The sequence below is a fragment of the Hemiscyllium ocellatum genome, chromosome 5, assembly GCF_020745735.1.
Source record: "Hemiscyllium ocellatum isolate sHemOce1 chromosome 5, sHemOce1.pat.X.cur, whole genome shotgun sequence".
Lineage (NCBI taxonomy): Eukaryota > Metazoa > Chordata > Chondrichthyes > Orectolobiformes > Hemiscylliidae > Hemiscyllium > Hemiscyllium ocellatum.
The window spans coordinates 105,917,562-105,940,506 of NC_083405.1; the positions used below are offsets into that span (position 1 = coordinate 105,917,562).

At 40.6% G+C, this 22,945-nt stretch overlaps 1 protein-coding gene across 5 annotated transcripts in view; it reads right to left on the reverse strand.

Annotated features, from left to right (window-relative positions):
• Nucleotides 1-22,945, reverse strand: part of LOC132815814 (partitioning defective 3 homolog) — an 810,799-nt gene that overhangs the window by 658,908 nt on the left and 128,946 nt on the right. For all 5 annotated transcript variants that reach the window (XM_060825083.1, XM_060825081.1, XM_060825084.1 and 2 more), the window contains exon 2: nucleotides 6,823-6,924. In XM_060825083.1, coding sequence (XP_060681066.1) covers nucleotides 6,823-6,924 — 102 coding nt within the window. The remainder of the gene's footprint in view (nucleotides 1-6,822; nucleotides 6,925-22,945) is intronic.

The following is a 22,945-nucleotide window of genomic DNA, read 5'->3' on the forward strand; positions in this document are numbered from 1 at the left end:
CTCCAGCTCATCAAAACTGAAACACTGAACAATCATTTTTCAAGACATGATAGATTCACTCATGTCCAAGCCAACCCAATTTAGCTAATCCATCAAGGAATACCCTCCTTATTGGAGTACTTAACGCAATTTGAGCAAAGTCAACATTTTCACCTTGGGAGGTCCACCTTCACATTGAATTCTTTCACAAATAATTGGTTTATGCTTCATTCAAGCTATGTTGGTGTTGCTGACTAGGCCAGCATTTACTTCCCCTCGCTATTTGCCAAGTGGACAACTAAGAGTTATTCACATTGACATGGGTCTAAAATCACATGTAAATGTGACTAGGTAAGGATGATAGATGTATTGTGACAATAATAGCCAGTGGTAATTTGTCCATCATTAGGCTAAATGATTGTTGAATTTAAATTTGATCATCTGTGCTGGTGGGTTTTGGACAGATGTCCCCAGCACATTAGGCGGAGGTTCAGGATTACTACTACTGTTGCATTACCATTATGCTTTATCTAGACCAAAAAGGCAGGTTGCTGGTCAAAGCACAGCAGGCCAGGCAGCATCTCAGGAATAGAGAATTCGACGTTTCGAGCATAAGCCCTTCATCAGGATGAAGGGCTTATGCTCGAAACGTCGAATTCTCTATTCCTGAGATGTTGCCTGGCCTGCTGTGCTTTGACCAGCAACACATTTGCAGCTGTGATCTCCAGCATCTGCAGACCTCATTTTTTACTCAAAAAGGCAGGTTAGCAGAATTGTTCTGAAATCTGAATTCAACTACCGAACAATGAAGGGGATTCCACAATTTTCTTCAGCTGACCTATCAATGCCATATTTTTCTTCAAAATGTAATTTTAGCCCCATTCATGCAGAAACATTGATCCCTTTGCTATCATGCAATGCATTTCTACTGCTGTTGTTTCGTAAGTTTGGACATTTTTTTATATACGTAACAATGCAACACAAAGCAAAACTGTTCACACTACAATTCATAACCAAACAAATGGGTATCACAAATAATAAATACACTAAAAGTAGTCAGGGATCATCAAATTGGTTTGAAGCGAAAAGTCCAAACTTTAGACATCTCTCAACATATGAAACATTATAGTCTGCTGCTGAATTCAGTACAAAGCAACCTCGATTATCCGAATGACACGGGTGGGGAGTATTTTGTTCAGATAATCGAATGTTCAGACAATCACATATTCAGATAACAGTTTACCGAAGCATCTGGACCTTAAGATCTTGCTCAGATAATCCAAAATTTGGATAACCAGTGTTTGGACAAGCAAGGTTGCACTGTACGTTTTCCAATGCATAATACATACAAACAAAACATGGCAAATCTTCTGCAGTTTTAGTTGAAGATCCCAATGCCCTGTACATTAGAATGTGACTTGGTATTAAATAGCTGCCCACTGTACACTAGTGACATTCAAGGGTACTCCATTGGCTTTGGAAGCTGGTTTCAACAGGAGTTAAGAGATGTACAGGAAAAGTCTTGGCTGGGATAGACAATAGACAATAGGTGCAGGAGTAGGCCATTCTGCACCACCATTCAATATGTTCATGGCTGATCATCCTTAATCAGTATCCTGTTCCTGCCTTATCTCCATAACCCTTGATTCCACGATCCTTGAGAGCTCTATCCAACTCTTCCTTGAAAGTATCCAGAGACTGGTCCTCCACTGCCCTCTGGGGCAGAGCATTCCACACAGCCACCACTCTCTGGGTGACGAAGCTTCTCCTCATCTCTGTCCTAAATGGTCTACCCTGTATTTTTAAGCTGTGTCCTCTGGTTCGGCACTCACCCATCAGCGGAAACACGTTTCCTGCTGCCAGAGTGTCCAATCCTTTCATAATCTTATATGTCTCAATCAGATCCCCTCTCTGTCTTTGAAACTCAAGGGTATACAAGCCCAGTCGCGCCAGTCTTTCAGTGTAAGGTAGTCCCGCCATTTCAGGAATTGACCTCGTGAACCTACGCTGCACTCCCTCAATAGCCAGAATGCCTTTCCTCATATTTGGAGACCAGAACTGCACACAATACTCCAGGTGTGGTCTCACTAGGGCCCTGTACAGCTGCAGAAGAACCTCTTTGCTTCTGTACTTAATCCCTCTTGTTATGAAGGCCAGCATACTATTAGCCTTCTTCACTACCTGCCGTACCTGCATGCTTACCTTCACTGACTGGTGTATAAGAACACCCAGATCTCTCTGTACTGCCCCTTTACCTAAATTGATTCCATTTAGGTAGTAATCTGCCTTCCTATTCTTGCCACCAAAGTGGATAACCATACATTTATCCACATTAAACTGCATCTGCCATACATCTGACCACTCACCTAACCTTCCAGGTCACCCTGTAATCTCTGAACATCCTCCTCACATTTCACCTTGCCACCCAGCTTAGTATCATCAGCAAATTTGCTAATGTTATTACTAATACCATCTTCTACATCATTAATATATAATGTAAAAAGCTGTGGTCCCAGCACTGATCCCTGCGGTACCCCACTGGTCACTGCCTGCCATTCCGAAATGGAGCCATTTATCACTACTCTTTGTTTCCTGTCAGCCAACCAACTTTCAATCCAAGTTAGTACTTTGCCCCCAATACCATGCGCCCTAATTTTACTCACTAACCTATGTGGGACTTTATCAAAAGCTTTCTGAAAGTCCAGGTACACTACATCTACTGGATCTCCCTCGTCCATCTTCAGAGTTACATCCTCAAAAGATTCCAGAAGATTAGTCAAGCATGATTCCCCCTTCATAAATCCATGCTGACTCTGAGCTATTCTGTTACAACGATCCAGATGTGTCATAATTTCATCCTTTATAATAGACTCCAGCATCTTTCCCACCACTGGAGGTCAGACTAACTGGTCTATAATTTCCTGCTTTCTCTCTCCCACCTTTCTTAAAAAATGGTACATTAGACACCCTCCAATCTGCAGGAACTGATCCCGAATCTATCGAACTCTGGAAAATAATCACCAACGCATCCACGATTTCTCGAGCCACCTCCTTCAGTACCCTTGGATGTAGACCATCAGGCCCCGGGGACTTATCAACCTTCAGACCTAACAGTCTCTCCAACACCAATTCCTGGCAAATATAAATTTCCTGAAGTTCAGGTCCTTCAGCCACTGTTACCTCAGGGAGATTGCTTGTGTCTTCCCCAGTGAACACAGATCTGAAGTACCAATTCAATTCTTCTGCCATTTCTTTGTTCCCTGTAATATACTCCCCTGCTTCTGTCTTCAAGGGCCCAATTTTAGTCTTAACCATTTTTTTTTGCCTTTCACATGCCTAAAGAAGCTTTTACCATCCTCCTTTATATTTTTGGCCAGTTTACCTTCGTACCTCATTTTTTCTCTGCGCATTTCTTTCTTAGTAATCCTCTGTTGTTCTTTCAAAGCTTCCCAGTCCTCCGTTTTCCCACTTATTTTGCTATGTTATACTTTTTCTCTTTTAACTTTATATGTTTCTTAACTTCCCTCATCAGCCAGGGCTGCCCATGCCTCCTCCTAGGACTTTTCTTCCTTTTTGGAATGAACTGATCCTGCATCTTCTGCATTATACACAGAAGTATCTACCATTGTTTCTCCACTGTCATCCCTGCTAAGGTATTGTACCATTGAACTTTGGCCAACTCCTCCCTCATAGCTCTATAGTTCCCTTTATTCAACAGAAATATTGTCACTTCCAATTGTACCCTCTCCCTCTCAAACTGCAGATTGAAGCTTATTGTATTATGGTCACTACTTCCCAATGGCTCCTTCACTTTGAGGTCCCTGATCAATTCTGGTTTGTTGCACAATACCAGATCCAGAATTGCCTTCTCCCTGGTAGGCTCCAGCACCAGCTGTTCTAAGAATCCATCTCGGAGACACTCCACAAAGTCTCTTTCTTGAGGTCCAATACCATCCTGATTCTCCCAGTCTACCTGCATGTTGAAATCCCCTATAACAACTTTGCGACAGGCCAATTTCAGCTCCTGATTCAGCTTACATCTGACATCCAGACTACTGTTTGGGGGCCTGTAGATAATTCCCAAGAGGGTCTTTTTTAACCTTAAAATGTCTTAGCTCTATCCATACTGACTCTACATCCCTGATTCTAGGTCCCTCCATGCAAGGGACTGAATATCCTCCCTTACCAACAAGGCCACCCCACCCCCTCTGCCAGTCAGTCTGTCCTTACGATAACACGTGTAGCCTTGAATAGTCATTTCCCAAGCCCAGTCCACTTGAAGCCACGTCTCAGTTATCCCCGCAATATCGTTATCTGCCAAGTTCCAAAAGAGCCTCAAGCTCATCCATCTTATTTCTAATGCTTCGTGCCTTCATATATAGTATTTTTAATTTGTTACTGCCCTCACCCTTCCCAACAACTCCTATTTCACTCAACCTTACAGCATGATCCCTTTTTGAATGTGACGAATTGTTTAAGCAGCTTGGACTTATAATAAACGGAGAAACAAATGACAAATAGTTGTATGATACAAAGTAAATTTAGCACAAGCAACACGTCCTTCATCTGCCCCACCAAACATAGACGGTGATGGAGTTAACAGCATGTAAGTCAATGTGGGTAGTGAGGGCTGCGAGGTATTAGTCGGAGTTTATTGCAACGATTATCTTAACCGCAGGTCATAGAGGGCGGCAATACTGTAGGGGTGGTTTGAAACAAAGGATGGTAAATTTATTTGGAGGGAAAGCCCTGAAATTAGAGGGAAGCATGCAAAGAAAACAGGCATAGAAATTGAAATCACCAAGGATGAGTCATCATTCAGTGTCAGAGAAAGGAATAAAAGGGACAACTCCTTGGAGGAACTTGAGACAAAACTTGAGTGAGCAGCCAAGAAGGATGCTAGAGGAGACAATAGACACCGAAACAGAAGCTCATCAAATTTGCTCTGCCATTCAATGAGATCATGGTTGATATGACAATCCTCAACTTCCCTTTCTCGCCTTTTCCCTAAAAACCTTGATCCCCTTGTGAATTAAAATTTTCTCTCTATCTCAGCCTTGAATATACTCCTGCCTTGACAACACTCCGCAGTGCAGAACTCCAAGGATTCACTTCCCTCCACAAGAAATATCTCTCATAAGAGTGCAAATGTTTATTTTGAGATTATGTTCTCTAGTTCTCGATTCTCCCACACGAAGAAATAATTTCCCTGCATCCACTGTCCAGTCATTTAAGAATTCTGTGATGTTTCAAAAAAGTCACCTCCCATGCTTCTAAATTCAAACAAGTACAAGCCTAAACAACTGAATCTCTATTCATAAACACAGTCCCTCCACATCTGATATCAACCAAATGAACATTCGCTGGACTGCCACCAATGCCAGTACATCTTTCCTTAGATCATGGACCCAAAACTGTTCACAGTATTCCAACTGTGGTCTTTTTAGTACCTTGTATTGTTTTAATAAAATTCCCCTATTTTTATACTCTGTTTCCTTTGAAATAAAGACTAACATTCCATTTCCTACCTCTACTACTCCATGAATTCAGGTGCTAGACTTCAGTGATTCATGGGTGAGGACTCCCAAATCCACCGTGGTGTTACAAAGCTCAAAATGCAACCAAATCTGAAGTTGTAGTGCTGGATTAGACAGTTGTAATGTTAGCTCTAATGATACTTAAGAGACATCCAAATTAAAACATTAAGCCTGCAGATCAGTTAGTCAAATGTAAATTTCACATAACCATAAGAGGAAAACAACTGACAAACTGGACTGAATGCAGTAGGTTTCACCTGAGAACGCAATTCCTAAAATGAACAAAAACAGCCAATCAATCAGTCACCGCTCTTGAAACATTAACTCTGCTTTCTTTCCACAGCTACCCCAGATCTGCAGAGTTTCTCTAGCAATTTCTGTTTGTACTGCAGATCTCCAGTCAGTACTAGTCATCGATTGAATTCAGCAGCCAACTTTGCCAATAACAGTGAAATATTTTCATAGTGAAAGCAAATGGTTTGAAAGCCCGGTTCTGCACATTGCACAAGCTGTTACTAGTTACTACCAATACACTAATGTTTTTGCACGGCAAGAAGTTATGAACAAACAGGTCTCGCCCAGTTACACCGAGCAAACGAGCCAGTAAATGAAAAAGGATGTAAAGGCTGCTTTCTCCCATCAGGTATCCCAATTTGATCAAGGCTGTTCATATAAAAGAAGTCCAGTGAATCATTATAAGCTTTAAACTTTAACGTAACCTTTCTCCCTTCACCGGCACTGCTCAGCTGCTTAGTGTTTCCATATCAGCCACTTCTACGTTCACCCAGACTGTTATGCTCAATCTCATTTCCTTGGTTCCTTTACCCCCAGTTTCTTGGGGTAAACAACTCACACAAGCGAGGCAGCAGAAGCTTCTGCACGTGTGAAGGTAGGATGTGAATGTCAGCTGGAATATGTGATAATCACAAATAAACATAACTGTCTCTTCAACACAAGTGTCCTTCCAATAAGGCGGCAAGTCCATGCAGCACAGGCAGGACAAAGGCAACTGCACTTCCTAGATGAAAGTAACTGCTAAACACAGACTAAGTGCTGAGACATAGGATCTTCCTAGTCTCAGAAAATCAGAACACTTACTCAAACGCTGTTTACCCATCATGGGAGATTTTCAACCTGAGTTATCTAAGTTAGCATCTTTCTGTCTGTACCAGATAATGGGAATACAGCCTCAGTAATTTACACATTTAATCACTTTCCACATGAGAAAAACTGCCCAAAGCTGTCTGCATCCTCTGGTAGAAGGGGCTGAGAATGGAATACAAAATAGTGTTTGCAAAGAACTCACTCGGTCCTTATCATCAGCAACATCAGACAGGATGTCATCAAGGTCCAAGATACCGCCATCACTATGCTCCAAACGATGAACTTGAACCCAATAACCTGGATCCTGGTGGAAAAACGAAAGAATATTATTCATTCAAGTTGTCTCAAGGAAACCACTACCAGAAAATTGGATTTTTCATTGCAGTTTTAGCAAACATATACAAGATACACTGAAGAACTTGCCAAGCAAGAGTTCAAGGAGCAAGCTGACTATTACCTTCTCAAGGCCAAGTAAAAGTGGGCACCAAATGTTGGCCTCACCAGAGATACAGACATCCCAAGAAAAAATTAAAAATATTTCTAACGTGGTGCCACAATCGAAGGCAGGTGGTAAAGACAAGGCAAGGAACAATAGACCAGTGAGCCTGACCTCAGTGGTGAACAAGTTATTGGAGGGAGTCCTGAGGGACAGGACGTACATGTATTTGGAAAGACAAGGACTGATTAGGGATAGTCAACATAGCTTTGTGCGTGGGAAATCACGTCTCACAAACCTGATTGAGTTTTTGAAGTAGTAACTAAGAGGATTGATGAGGGCAGAGCAATGGGTGTGTTCGACAAGGTTCCCCATGGTGGTTAGCAAAGTTAAGTGTCATAGAATACAGGGAGAACTCGTTGTTTGGATACAGAACTGGCTCAAAGGTAGAAGATAGAGGGTGGTGGTGGAGGGTTGTTTTTCAGACTGGAGGCCTGTGATCAGTGCAGTGCCTGAAGGATCAGTGCTGGGTTCACCACTTTTCATCATTTATATAAATGATTTGGATGTGAGCATAAGAGGTATAGTTAGTAAGTTTGCAGATGACACCAAAATTGGAGGTGTAGTGAACAGCGAAGATGATTATCTCAGATTACAATGGGATGTGGATCAGATAGGCCAATGGGCTGAGGAGTGGCAGATGTGAGTTTAATACAGACAAATGCAAGGTGCTGCATTTTCAGAAAGCTAATCTTAGCAGGACTTATACACTTAATGGTAAGGTCCTAGGTAGTGTTGCTGAACAAAGAGACCTTGGAGCGCAGGTTCATAGCTCCTTGAAAGTGGAGTTGCAGGTAGATCGGATAGTGAAGACGGCATTTGGTACGCTTTCCTTTCTCAGTCAGTGTATTGAGTACAGGAGTTGGGAGGTCATGTTGCAGCTGTACAGGACATTGGTCAGGCCACTGTTGTAATATTGCATGCAATTCTGGTCTCCTTCCTATCGGAAAGATGTTGTGAAACTTGAAAGCATTCAGAAAAGATTTGCAAGGATGTTGCCAGGGTTGGAGGATTTGAGCTATAGGGAGAGGTTGAATACACTGGGACTGTTTTCCCTGGAGCGCCGGAGGCTGAGGGGTGACCTTATAGAGGTTTATAAAATCATGAGGAGCATGGACAGGATAAATAGACAAAGTTTTTCCTTGGGATGGGGGAGTCCAGAACTAGAGGGCATAGGTTTAGGATGAGAGGGGAAAGATATAAAAGAGACCTATGGGGCAACTTTTTACGCAGAGGGTGGTACGTATTTGGAATGAGCTACAGGAAGTGGTGGAGGCTAGTACAATTGCAACATTTAAAAGGCATCTGGATGGGTATATGAATAGGAAGGGTTTAGAGGGACATGGCTCGGATGTTGGCTGGTGGAACTAGAATGGGTTGGGATATATGGTCAGCATGGATGAGTTGGACTGAAGGGTCTGTTTCCATGCTGTACGTCTCTATGCCTCTAAAAATGACAAAATTCAAATGACAGCAAGAAATTAAGTCGTCTAGGGGCCAATTTCATCAGTTACACTATTTTGTGCAAGTTATCTGAAAACATAACTTACAAAGTGCTGAAATCAACTGCTATTCTGCATATATACTTGTAAAATTCAGAGATAGGAGAATTTCCATAATCTAAATGACACCACTGTACAAATGCCAAAAGTTAACACTGAAGATAAAATACCACATACAAGTTCTCCGATATGCAACAAAACAGCACATCAAGTAAAACTTACCCCAAAATGATGAAGTGTTAAACATAAACAAGTTAACTAACCTGTAAAGCACTTTGTCATGAAATCATTACATAAACCTACGTTCTCCCTTTGGCTCAAACCTTGACTTATTTGGTGTTATATTTTACTTCTGGTTAATTTAATTAATTTATTAGCTAAACCATTAACCCACTCAAGACCAGACACTATCACCCACCAAAGAATTATTTAATCAACTCTATTTTCAGGGAAATATTTACCAGTCAGTCTTTTAACAAAACAAATCTTAATGATAGAATTTAGAGTGAAGTGGACTTGGCGCAGGTTTCAGTTATTAATGTGCACACCATATTGTAAGCCACATACTTCACAAGCAATGCAAACCAGACAGGCAATGGTTAAAAATGCTAGCTTCAGAAAAATATGTAACCCTTCACACTAGCTATGTTGATGTTTGAGCAGAAAACGAACAGGAGGTCAATAGCACAGCATTTATGTACTCAAATCATTGATATCTGCTATTGGACTTACATCAATTTTCACATTCAGGGATCCCAAGACTGGAGAGCAAAGATCAGAGATTAACATTTCGAGTGAGTGAAGTTACAAGGTGATTAATGTAACCAGATGAATAACTTTAAATGTCATGTCTCACAAATGAATATTTCACCCCATTTGTACTGAGATCTTAAAGTGGAAACGTATTCCGACATATCCACACATGGAATATGCAATAATGAAAGATGATCAAGTGAAGACCATTCAGAAAATATGCATTTTAGACTACATACTTTACTTTCTTGTAACTGTGCCTGACTTTATAGGATTCGAATGCTGGGATCATTGTCATTCCCCATTAAACACCACAGATAAAGAAATATACTCAGTTCCTACAGCTTAAATACATAATTGCACCATGTAATAAAACAATTCGGAACTAAATTATGTAAATTAACACAGCATTCACTTCTGCCTTCTTCATTCAACTAAATATCCCCTCAAATTTCCAGAAAATTCTTCGGTTTCAAGAGAATTCTACTCTCAGAGTTATATGACACATTTTGAAATGTATTGAATGCAGAAGGGCAGCTAGGCTAATTACACATACCCTGCTCCAATCTATGACAACATTCACTAGCTATGTCAAGCAGTACTATTTAAAAAAAAGTATTTACATATAAATGACTGTATGATAATCTGGTTTCTGCCTACAGGAACAGTAAATACTCTCCATCTTGTGTATATTTGCTTTATTGACAAACACTGAACATTGAATTTTTTTTTATATACTGAAGTGTTTCTACACAGAATTCTGCCAGAAGTTTTAAAACAGGATCAAGTGTATTGACCTGGATCAAAGCTGAACTGTCAACAAAAATAAAATTAATGAAATGATCTTTTTACAGCTCACCAAACCACCATGAAAATGCTTCCCCCCTCACCTCACCACAGAAATCTATTTGCACTTCACAATAAATAACTTGAGTTGTTCATCAGTGAATGCAGAACACACAATATAAAAATAAAACAGCTAATTTTGTTTTCATAAAGATCAAGGGAACATACTCAAGTTAGCAATCACAAGCTACCCAAAGACATTTTGACTCTGCAGGAATGGGCCTTGGCACCATATCACTACAGTTCAAACTGCCTCTGCTTCACTCACATGGCAAGCATTAGAGGAAGACTGTGACAACAATATATCTGCACCAGCCCACTCACAATCTTCTTCTCTGACACACAACTCATCTGTAAGCAATATTAAAACAGTTCTTAATCTGTCCTCCCCTCCCCCCACCATGCCCAATTATGATCATATTCTAGTCTTTGTAAAAGAAGCCAGTATTTGGTTTCTAAAGGATATTTAACTGTGAACATAATCTCGAGAGGGCATATAAAGGGGTTGGGCCACATGCAGCTCAGGTGGCAGATGGTATTAAATTACCAAGCCGATGAATTTTCTCTTCAGGCACAGAAGAACAGAAAATTCATCTGCCATTTCTAACCAAATACGAAAATGTTTTATTTGCATGTTGAGGTAAGCACAAGATATTTACTTTGAAATACAGGTAGGAGAAAATTACAGGTTGGTTTTCATGTAATTCACTGAAAATAAAGAGAAAATGAAGGCTTAAATTAAAATTAAACATGTGCAGACATTGCACATATTCTAATCCAACACATTTGTTTCAACTATTTTTTACAAAATCAGAATTATATGGTGGTCACAGATTTAAGCAAGATGACGATCAATATGAAATGCAAATAGATGGTGTACTTGAACTGTCGTATATGGTCTCATCTGAAGAAACAAAATCTGTCTTCAAGGGTAAATTGCCTGAGGGAAAAGTCGCAAAAAAGATCTCCCCATAAGAAACCAGTGGCAATCTGCCTTCTGTGCATGATCCAGGCAACACTGGAAAGACTGCATTTAACATCCATCACTGAGCAATGCTAAATGGATTTGAGGGGTTTATTCAGCCACTTCAGAATGCAAAAGTGAATTAACCACGCAATGAGAAATTAAAACCAGGTGTGGGACAGACCAAACAGAGATGTAAGCTCATTTTGCTGTCGGACATTTGCCCATCAATGGGTTTTGAACAAAAACTAACGGTTTGCATACAAATATATTCTCCTTGCTACCATCCCACAAACGAACAGCTTTACTGAGTATGACTGACATTTAAACTCAGGCTTTTGGATTACTGGTCCTATAAATACAGCCACAAACTAACTGCAATCAAAGCTGAACAGATAGTAAATGGGGTTAAGTCTGATAGTGAAATACTGAGACAGTATACTGCATCACAGGTTCACTACACAATATCCCCTGATCATATTGACGTTTTTGCAGCCTTGCGGCGAGATGAAGACACATCAGCAGTTTCATAAGGAAAGTTAATGTTTTCCTCATGTCAACAGTCTGTGCAAATATTCTTGACCAGCACAACAAGACAAGGAACCTTTAAGGCCAGTCTTAAAATAATTCAACACAATGTGAAATTGATGGGTGACAGACATATTTAATTAGCCATAATTAACATCCATGTGAATGTTTACCCTCTGTTAACAATAATATTGCCAAGCACACTGTATGGAAATGGGAAAAGCAATCAATGTGTCCATCAAAGGTGAGATTGCAGATACAGAGGAGGACTCAATGTAATAGATATGCTTGCACCAATATAGCTTGAAATGGAGCAAATCACATTATTTTGACAGAGCTGGACCACAAAAATAAGGCACAAGGAAAATAGGCTTTACTTTCATCAGTGTCCACTGATGCCAACAATGACACAAATGACAATCTATAGTTGCATGACACATGAATTTGGAGCAGGAGTAGGTTATTTGGCCCATTTAGCCTGTTCCACAGCACAACATGAGGTTTTTGCATGAGTGATTGGGGAGGCTTTAAACTAAAGCAACAGGTAAATGGGAATCTATGCAAGGAATCAGAGGGAGGAGAAACAAGGACAAGATCAAAAGGTAAAGGGGAATAAAGAAAGGCGATAGGCAGAGAAATCAAAGGCGAGGAACAAACAGGGCCATAATGAAAAACAACAGCAAAGGGACAAGTAATGCTAAAAATACAAGCCTAGAGACTTTGAGCCTTAATACACAGAATATTTGCAATAAAGTGGATTAATTAATTGTGAAAGTAGATGAAAACAGCTATGATATAGTTGGGCTTAGAAACATGGCTGCAGGGTGACCAGGGGTGGGAACTGAATATCTTTTTAAAAAAGATGATGGTGGAATTGTATTCCTGATTAAAGAAGAAATTAACACAGTGAGAAAGGAAATTAGCCCCAATGATGTGGAATCTATATGGGTACGTCTGAAAAATACCAAGGGGCAAAAAAACATGAGTGGAGGTTGTAGATCAACACCAGAATTATTGAGGTCATGTGGGGGATGGCATTAAACAGGAAATTACAGTGACATGCAATAAAGGATCATCTGTAATTATGGGTGACTTTTCTGCATGTAGGTTGGATAAATCAAATTTAACAAATCAAATACCAGCGAGGAAGGTTTCCTGGAGTGCATATAGGATTGGTTTGCTGGACCAATATTTTGAGGAACCAAATCAAGAACAGGCCATTCTAGACTTGGTTTTGTGGAATGAGGAAGGAGCAATTGGCAATCTAGTTGCGAGGCCCTTTGGGGATGAATAACATAATACGATAGAATTCCTCATCAAGATAGAGTGCAACATAGTTGATTCTGAGAATAGGCTCCTGAATCAAAAGACAGTAAACTGTGGTAGCATGAGGTGTGAGTTGGCTGAGAGAGATTCGGGGATGTTACTTCAAGAAATGATGGTTGAAAGGTAATGATAATATTCAACATGGATGAACTGTAACAATCGTTCATTCAGGTTCAAAAGGTAAAATGGAAGTGGTGGCGAGACCATGGTGTACCATCAAAATTAGAAACAATCCTAGACCCAGGCAGGAAGCAGCATACAAATTAGTCAGAATGAACAACATACCTGAGGAATAGGAGCAATTGTGCAAAAGGAGGACAAAGGGACTGGTTACGAAATAGAAAATAGAAGAGAGTCAGCTTGCAGGAAACACAGAAACTGACTGTAAAAGTTTCCATAGTTACATGAACAGAAAAAGACTGAAGATAAATGCAGTTCTCTTGTGTCAGAAACAGGGAAATTATAATGGGGGCCATGGAAATGACTGACCAGCCAAAAACACACGTTTGTTCTGTGTGCACAATAGGCACAAATAATATGTCAAAAATACTGGGGAACACAGGGTTAGGAAGAGGAAGGTACTGAAGTAACTCAGTATTAGTGAAATGGTGTTGGGTAAACTGATTGGATTAAAGGCTGAACGATCCTGAGGGCCTGAAAATCTACATCCCAGAGCAATTTAAAAAAGCAGTCCGAGAAACAGCAGATGGTTTGGTGGTCATCTTGCAAAATTCTATAGATACTGGAACAATTCCCACAGGTGAACAGTTTGCTGACAAAACCTCTCTGTTCAAAAAGGGAGGCAGAGAGAAAACCCGCAATTACAGACCACACAATAATGGGGAAAATGTTTGAGTCCATTATAAAACATGTAACAGCTGAGCATTTGGAAAACAGTGATAGGATTGGACAGAGACAGCATGGATTTACAAAAGGGAAATCATGCTCAACAAATCTTCTGGAATTCTTCTTGGATTGTAATTTATAGGGTAGATAAGGGGAAGCCATTGGATGAGGTTATCCACTTTGGGGTCCACAAGAGGTAAGCAGATTATTTGTTGCCTGGCTACTAACTGAGACAGGAGAATGTGCAATGAGACCTGGATGCCCTTGTACATCAGTCACTGAAGGTAAACATCAGGCGATCAAGGCGGCAAATGATATGTTGACCTTCATAATAATGAGGGGATGATAGTTCAGGAACATGGAAGTCCTGCTACAGTTACGAGGACTTTGGTGGGACCACACCTGGAATAGTCTTGGTGTCTTCATTTGGGAAAGATGGTCTTAATGTAGATGGAGGGCAGCAAAGGTTTACAAGACTGATTCCTGGAATGACAAAGACTGATGTATGAGGAGAGGCTGAATCTGATAGGATTACAATCACTGGAGCTCAGAAGAGTGAGGGGGAAATATTACAGAAACCTATAAAATTATAACAAGATGAGAGGTGGAAAGGATGTTCCTGATGACAGGGTAGTCCATAACCAGGCATCAATCCTAGCATGGAGGAGAAATTTCTTTACCCAAAGTGGTGAGTCTTAGAATTTGCTATCACAGAAAGAACATTCTCCAATTTAAAGAAGGTGTTGAATATAACACTTGGGGCTAAAAGGGATCAGAGGTATGAGAAAAGTGGGAACACGTTAAGTTGGTTGATCAGCCATGATCATAATGAATAGCAGAGCTGGGATCAGGGACTAAATGTCCTACTTCTGCTATTATTTCTAATTGTATTTGCTTAAAAAAAACAAAGCCAAATGATCAAATCAACTTTTGAAATATGAAACAATGCTGGTGAAAACTATAGTTGCAGCTTTTATATTTCCAAATGAACCAACCATCGAACTGAAAGGTATGCCAGACTTGAGTATTTGCTGCATTTTCTGATTTTGTTGAATCTATCTTGATCATTTCCCATGGTTTAAACACAACTACAGGAATTATGAACGGGGTAGGCCATTTGGGCAGCATGCGTGTTCTGGGGTTAGCACTGCTGCCAGACAGTGCAAGGGATCCGGGTTCGATTCATCTCAGGTAACTGTCTATGTGAAGTTTGTACATTTGCCCCCTCCCACATGTGTGTGGGCTTCCTTCCACAGTCCAAAGATGTACAAGTAAGGTGGAATGGCCATGCTAAATTGCCCATTGCGTCCAGGGATATGCAGGCTCGGTGGATTATTCATGGAAAATTCAGGGTTTCAGTGATATGGTAAGGTGGTGTATCTGAGTTGGATGCTCTTCTGAGGGTGGACCTGATGGACCAAATGGCCTGCTTCCACACTGTGGGGATCCTATGATTTGACCATTCAATAAGATTACGTATGATCAGACCATGGTTGCATTCCCACCTACCTCCAATAATCTTTGGACTGGGTCACCAATCTTTCACTGAGATAAAATCCTGGACTCACTCTCAAACAGCTACAGGTTTATTGCATCACATGGCCCAAAGCAGGTCCAGGAGGCAATTCTGAAGGACAAAATAGATGCGCACTAAATGCCAGCTGAACCAGCAATACCCACACCCCTTGAATGAATTTTAACAAAGTTATAGAAGTCTGGGTAGATAAGTTGGTGCTGACCATGTTTAAATTGGCGCACTTTGAAAGGATCACTCCCACGAACAACATCTCCCAAACCTGATGCCTTCTTTGCTTGATTCGCTGCCCAACAGTTAAACGTTTGATGCTTCTTGGATCTAGCACTCACTGTCTCTTGGAGTTACAGTTGTTTTCAAGGCAGCTTTCCAATAACCAAAGGCATCACAGAGCTTGGCACAACTTTCACATATTTTGAAATCTTAGAATTCCTAAAGGGTCTGCCAGAAAAAGCACTGCATCACAACTTTTTGGCAAGGACTTTGAAGGACTCGGAATAAAATCTTAAAGAGCTGGCACCATCTGGAGGTTGAAGGTGAATGGACTGTAACTGAACCCTAGTATATGCGTGTGGCCCGAGTATGCAGTGAACACATCCATGAAAAACTAAATTTAGAAGTATTTTCTAGCAGTGCTAAGCAAAGCAGAAGCAACATTTTCACCCACACAGAAGAAATTCAACACCTAGGACAACAGCCAAAACACATCATGCAATTTCAGCTCTCCAATGTTACAGTAGGTTAAGACCATGTTCAACTGAGAAATGTAGAACAGGTAATCACAGGTTCAGTGCCCTGCCTGCACTCCGTTATCGATCATATTAGTTATGGCGTAAGTATGTTAATCTGCCACAAAGTCCAAGATTTAGATGTGCACCTGATGAATCATAGAATCCCTTCAGTGTGGCAAGAGGCCATTCAGCCCATCAAGTTCACAGCAACTCTCAAAGAGCATCCTACCTAGACAGACCCCCTACCCTATCTATTCAACCCTGCATTCTCCATGGCTATTCCACCTCAACTAAACATCCTTGGATGCAATGGGCAAATTAGCATTGCCAATCCACCTAACCTGCAGATCTTTGTGAGGTAGAGGGCTGAAACCAGAGGAAACCAAACCCACAAGACAAGGGGAGAACATGCAAACTCCACACAGACTGTCATCCAAAGCTGAAATTGAACCCAGGTCCCTGGCTGACTGTTGTGCCACAGAGCACAATGAACATAATGACTTTTACTTGAAAGTTGGGACTATGCTCAGCACAGTCAAATAGCCAACCCAAACTCACTACCTAGTGTTTATGAATTTAAAAAAAAAGGTCATTTGGGTAAAGGCAGAGCTGAAACAAGGGCAGAATTTAAAAAAAAAGCTATACTATCTCCAAACAACCTGCCCTAATGAAGATCTGAGTTCTTCTGTTCTGATGTGGACACTAGTTCATATTACTATTTAAGTTCATTAAATTCGGTTATGCACCCAACTGGGACAGATTTTGGCCACAATCATCATCAGAAGAAAAACACAAGTTTCTTATCAAAAATAAATGATCAGCTGTGACTGGCTCTCTTTTCAACAATTCCTGAATTTTTATTATCACAGATCATATTATTTGAGAATCTCAGTTCTATTACAAATACTTATGTTCTCCTGACTGACCTTCCACATTCTCTCTCTTAACTGGAGTTCACCTAAAACCTTGCTTATATCTTAACTTGCACCAAAGTCCACTTCAGTCCCGACAATACCAATGCATTTCTAAAGCATCTTTAAGTACATCATGCCCATACGATTCTTGGGAGGTTTGAGACAGGATTGATGTGGAGCAGCTGTTTTACCTTGTGGGAACTGGAAAGCCACATGACTTTTTACAATGATCAACAATAGTTTCACAGCATCATTACTGGGGCTAGATTTAGATTCCAAGTTTTGTTTTGTAAAAATGAGTAATTGTATTTGAATTTCACGAGCTGCCACAGTGGGTTTGTTCCCAGCCCATTAGCCTAGGCCTCTGGATCATTAGACCAGTTAGACATTCACTAAACCACCAGCTCGATTGTAGAAGAGATGCCAAGTCAGATAAGCAAACAGTTGTCAGAAGTGGTAGGTTTCAAGGAGTGTTTTAAAGCAGGCAAGTGAGATAGAGGATCATAGGCTATAGGGAGGGAATTCTAGAGCTTGGATCCCAAGCAACTGAAGGAGTGGTCACTAATGATGGAGAAATTCTCATCTGGAATACATGAAAGGTCAGAATTCAAAGAGCGTAGATACTGCAGAGGGCCATGGGGCTTGAGATAGGAGTGGGCAACCCCATGAAGGAATTTTTAGAATTTATTGATCTATGTATTTTTACAGGAAAAACACAATGAAAAGTGCCCTACCCTGGTGTCTATGTTAATGACCTAGGTCATAAGTAAAATCATTTGAAAATAAGAATGAGAATTTGAGAACACAAAATCTTGCTCAATCAGGAACCAATGTATGCAAGAGAGTAGAGATGTTCCAGAAACAGGATTTACTGTGAGTTCATTCCGTACCTCTTTAATTTGAACCCCTGAAGATCCCGATTCTATTCTCTCCACCACTGGAAAACATTGCCCTCTGTTACCTAGACCTTAAATTCTGGAATTTTCTTTTTTAAAAACAAAAAAAACCTCACGATATCAAATTTTCTTTGTGATACTGATCTGACTAAGCTTTTCATCAACCGCGCTAACAACCAAAAAGTCAAATTTTAATTGGTAAATCTCTTGAGGTACTGGGCTATTTAAAGGTGCTATATAAATACAATTTGTCAACGTTGGCCCATTTTATGCAAAGTGTGTGTTCCTTGCTTATCTTTCAAAAATATCCTGCAGTCTTCTAGCAGTTCCGATATCAGCACTGATTTGGAGGCTAATCCACACTACATGAACCTCTTTTGAGCAATAATCCCTGAGAACATGCAGCTGAATAATTGTAAGCACTTATTCAAAGGCAAAACTAACCAGATAAATGATAGTACTGCTTCTGGCATTTGGACAACTGCCTCAGCTTAACTGACTAAAGTACAGTTGTCCAAAGCCAGGAAGCTTGCCACCAATTATCATGTGACAGTAATGTTTCTTCTGTCATTGACATCTCACTCAATAAGCAGTCTCTTTGTTAACTGACACCCCACTTAATGAAAACTCAAATACACGAAAGACTATTTTCACATCATTTTATTAATCGGCTGACTGCACATCACAAACCTTTGGTCAACTCCAAATACAACATCATTTCCAATAATGCCATTTTGCACTGGTAGAAGATGGGGAGAAGGATGAAGGAGGCCACTAAAGGCATCTCAGAATAGAAGAGGAAATGTGGTCCATTGTGTCTGTACCAGTTCTCGGAATGAAAAATTTATCGATGATCTTCCTTTTCAGATAATCCAAATCTCACTTGAAAAACATCAACTAAATGTTCCTGAAACATATTCTCAGACCATAATCCAGATTCCAATCAATCACAGTTTGAGAACATTTTTCATGAGGTTCCTGCTTTTTCTTTTGCCAACTTCTTTAGAATGATGTCTTCTGGTTTCTGATCCTTCCACTAATGGGATGGGCTTCTCACTACTTACCTACACCAGACCAGTCGTGATATTCAATAACTCCCTCAATCTCCTCAAAATCCCTTCTCCAGTGAAAACAGTCCCACCATCTCCATCATACTGTGGAAGGTCCTCATCTCATGAAACTTGGCTGCACTCTCTCCAACGCCTTCAAAGCTTCCTTAGGAGTCGTGCCAAGAACTAGTCACAAAAACTATTGGAGACTCAACCAGTGTTTTATGTAAGTTCAAGATAAATTCGGTGCTTTGGACTGATGACTTTAATAATAGAGTCTAAGGTACTGTTTGCTTGTGATTAATGCACATGTACACTTAAATGCCTTTGCTGCTGCACACTTGACAATTGTATCCTTTATTTGATATTGTTGTACTGTGATCTTTCCACCAAAAGCAATTAATTTACACATCACTGCATAAAACCTCATCTGTCAATTGCCCAACCATTCTACCAACTTACTATGCCCTTTCCAAGTTCTACACTATTCTCCTCACAATTTGCATTATTTCCAAGTTCACACTGTCAACAAAGTTTGAAATTGTGTTCAATACAGCAAGGTCTGGGTCATAACTATATACCAGGAAGGTCAGGGATCCCAATAGTGGCCCACAAGATCTCTCTTTAAACTTGCCTCCAGTCCAAAAAGCAGACTAACCACTTTTTTGCTTTGTCAATCAACGAATTTTGTGCCCATATCACACTGTACCTTTTATTTTATCAGCTCTCGCACTGATCTGTTGTGTGGGACTCTTTCAAATTCTTTTGGAAGTCCATGTCCACCACATTAAAAGCATTATCCTCATCAAATGCCACTCAGTATTAGCTCATCAAAAATTCACGCAAGTTTGTCATATATGGTTTTCACTTCCTCATACTTCCTTATAATAAGCTATTCAAATATTTAAGAGTATGCCATACATTTGAATGACAAGAGCAAAGCACTCAGAAATGGACAGATATATATTGCATGCGCAGAATCCATGATTATAAAATGCTACTGTCTGAAAATGCAGAGTTCTGGATGAAAAATTAAAGGCAAAGACCAATTGGAAAATCTTATTAGTATCATTGGAATATCAGTTCCAGCCAGAAATACAGCAGTGCAGTGTTCTCATAGGCATTTGTTTCAGTGAAGTCGATTATTTTGACACAGTCATTTATTCTATTTATGATCTCAAACCAGACTGCTAATTTAATGATATAACCAGTTAGGGACCAATAACTTTCACTTTTAAATTAGACAAAAATATCCAGGGAATTAAACAATAAAGTCACACGATTCCACAGTTTTGAACAAAAAATACAAGTTTGAACAGTCATACAATCCACATTAAGTGAAAAACTTATTGCTAACCTAGATTTAGCATTTGGTAAACATGGGTAACATCCTGTAATTGAACACCCCACACAGTATACCAAATAGTAAATGTGATCAAGACAGATTTCCTGATGAAGGGCTTTTGCCCGAAACGTCGATTTCGCTGCTCCTTGGATGCTGCCTGAACGGCTGTGCTCTTCCAGCACCACTAATCCAGAGTCTATGGATTTGTCAATAGTGCATCCCAGATTATAATGACATGATGGTTCAAATCTCAAACTTTACAAGAAATTACAATACTTCCTTTTTGCTCATATAACCTTGAAACATTCCTCTCGAGAACTATGCCATAACTGACTGCCTCAATGACTGCACCTATTTCAGAAGGGTCCCTTTGGACTCTGAAAACTGCACCCCAGTATTTATTCACAAGCACAACTCTAGCTCTTCACCAACAAGAGAAATACCCCAAAGAACAGTGGGTGCTGAAAATCAGAAACAGCAACAGAAATTGCTGGATAAACACAGCCACTCTGGCAACATCTGTGGAGAGAAAGCAGAGTTAACTTTTCAGGTCCAGCAACCCAAATTCAAAAATAATCTTAAAATCCTGCTTGTAGCATTCCAAACCCATTCTCAAACTTGTACTGAAGTATTAGTGTACATAGGCTTCCTCTGATATCAACACAGCATCTCCCATCACAGAGCCAGTCACCTTCCCAATTTCTCAGTTCTCCTCGTCGACATCCTGTATCGAATTCTCAGCTGAGAAATAATTCTTGGAACTACTTTGAGAGTTTGTTTTAACACACAGTCATCTAACTGTTTCGGACTTCCTCCCAACAGAAAAGCCAAAAATCAGCAACACTAACGTTTAGATTAGATTAGATTACTTAGATTACTTACAGTGAGGAAACAGGCCCTTCGGCCCAACAAGTCCACACCGACCCGCCGAAGCGCGTCCCACCCATACCCCTACATTTACCCCTTACTTAACACTACAGGCAATTTAGCATAGCCAATTCACCTGACCCGCACATCTTTGTGACTGTGGGAGGAAACCGGAGCACCCGGAGGAAACCAACGCAGACACGGGGAGAACGTGCAAACTCCACACAGTCAGTCACCTGAGGTGGGAATTGAACCCAGGTCCCTGGCGCTGTGAGGCAGCAGTGCTAACCACTGTGCCACCGTGCCGCCCCAGTCTACATTCAGTCTACCTGTCTCTTTCACTCAACTACATTCCCCCCGGAACAGTGACCCCGAAATGTGTTCAGAAACCTACTGAAATGTTTTCAATAAGCCCCCAGCCCTACTGCAGAACAGAATGGAACAATGTCATATTAATAACTGTGGTTGGAGTGCATTCTGAATGTCTTATATTACATAGAAACATAGAAAACATAGAAAAATACAGTACAGTACAGGCCCTTTGGCCCTCGATGTTGCACTGATCCAAGCCCACCTAACTTACACTAGCCCACATTCCTCCATATGCCTATCCAATGCCCGTTTAAATGTACATAAAGAGGGAGAGTCCATCACTGCTACTGGCAGGGCATTCCATGAACTCACGACTCGCTGAGTAAAGAATCTACCCCTAACATCTGCCCTATACCTACCTCCCCTTAATTTAAAGCTATGCCCCCTCATAATAGCTGACTCCATACGTGGAAAAAGGTTCTCATTGTCAACCCTATCTAAACCCCTAATCATCTTGTACACCTCTATCAAGTCACCCCCAAACCTTCTTTTCTCCAATGAAAACAGTCCTAAGTGCTTCAGAGCCTTTCCTCATACGATCTTCCTACCATACCAGACAACATCCTGGTAAACCTCCTCTGTACCTGTTCCAATGCCTCCACATCCTTCCTATAGTTTGGCAATCAAAACTGCACACAATACTCCAGATGCGGCCGCACCAGAGTCTTATACAACTGCAACATGACCTCAGGACTCCGGAACTCAATTCCTCTACCAATAAAAGCCAGAATGCCATATGCCTTCTTCACAGCCATATGCCATATTCTCTGAGAATGTGGATTTTCCTGATACAACTGATTACACAGGAAATGGGGTCATCATTTTATCATGTGTTATCAGTTATATAAAATATGAAGTCAGCATATAAATCTCACCAAGTCATAAATATATTCTGCGCCACATGAAGCCAGGGGAGTGCATGGCGATTAACAGTCTTGTTTGTGCGCACACTCTTGAGTACATTTCCAGTCACCATACCAGTGAGCCATGACAGGAACACACCCCAGACACTTCAATCAAGTCTCTCCTCCCAAAACCAAGGCAAAATAAAATGCACTTGCATAATCTCCATATTTCACTTAAGTACTAATGTTATTGCTCAATAAGTATTTGCTGCTCCAAAACTCAACTATGTCCTTCTGTAAGGACTTGCACCATTATCATCTCCTTTCACATCATGACTTTTTTTTTCTTTAATCTCCACTGCCTCCCACCCTACTACAAGCCCTCACTTTTTGTTCTTCCTTTAAAATCCCTCATCTGCCCAGCTGTGACGTCAGGGCTTCAACCAGTTTCTCTTTCTACAGATACTGCCTGACGTCATCTTGTTTCATCAGTTCTGGTTTTGGTTTCAGC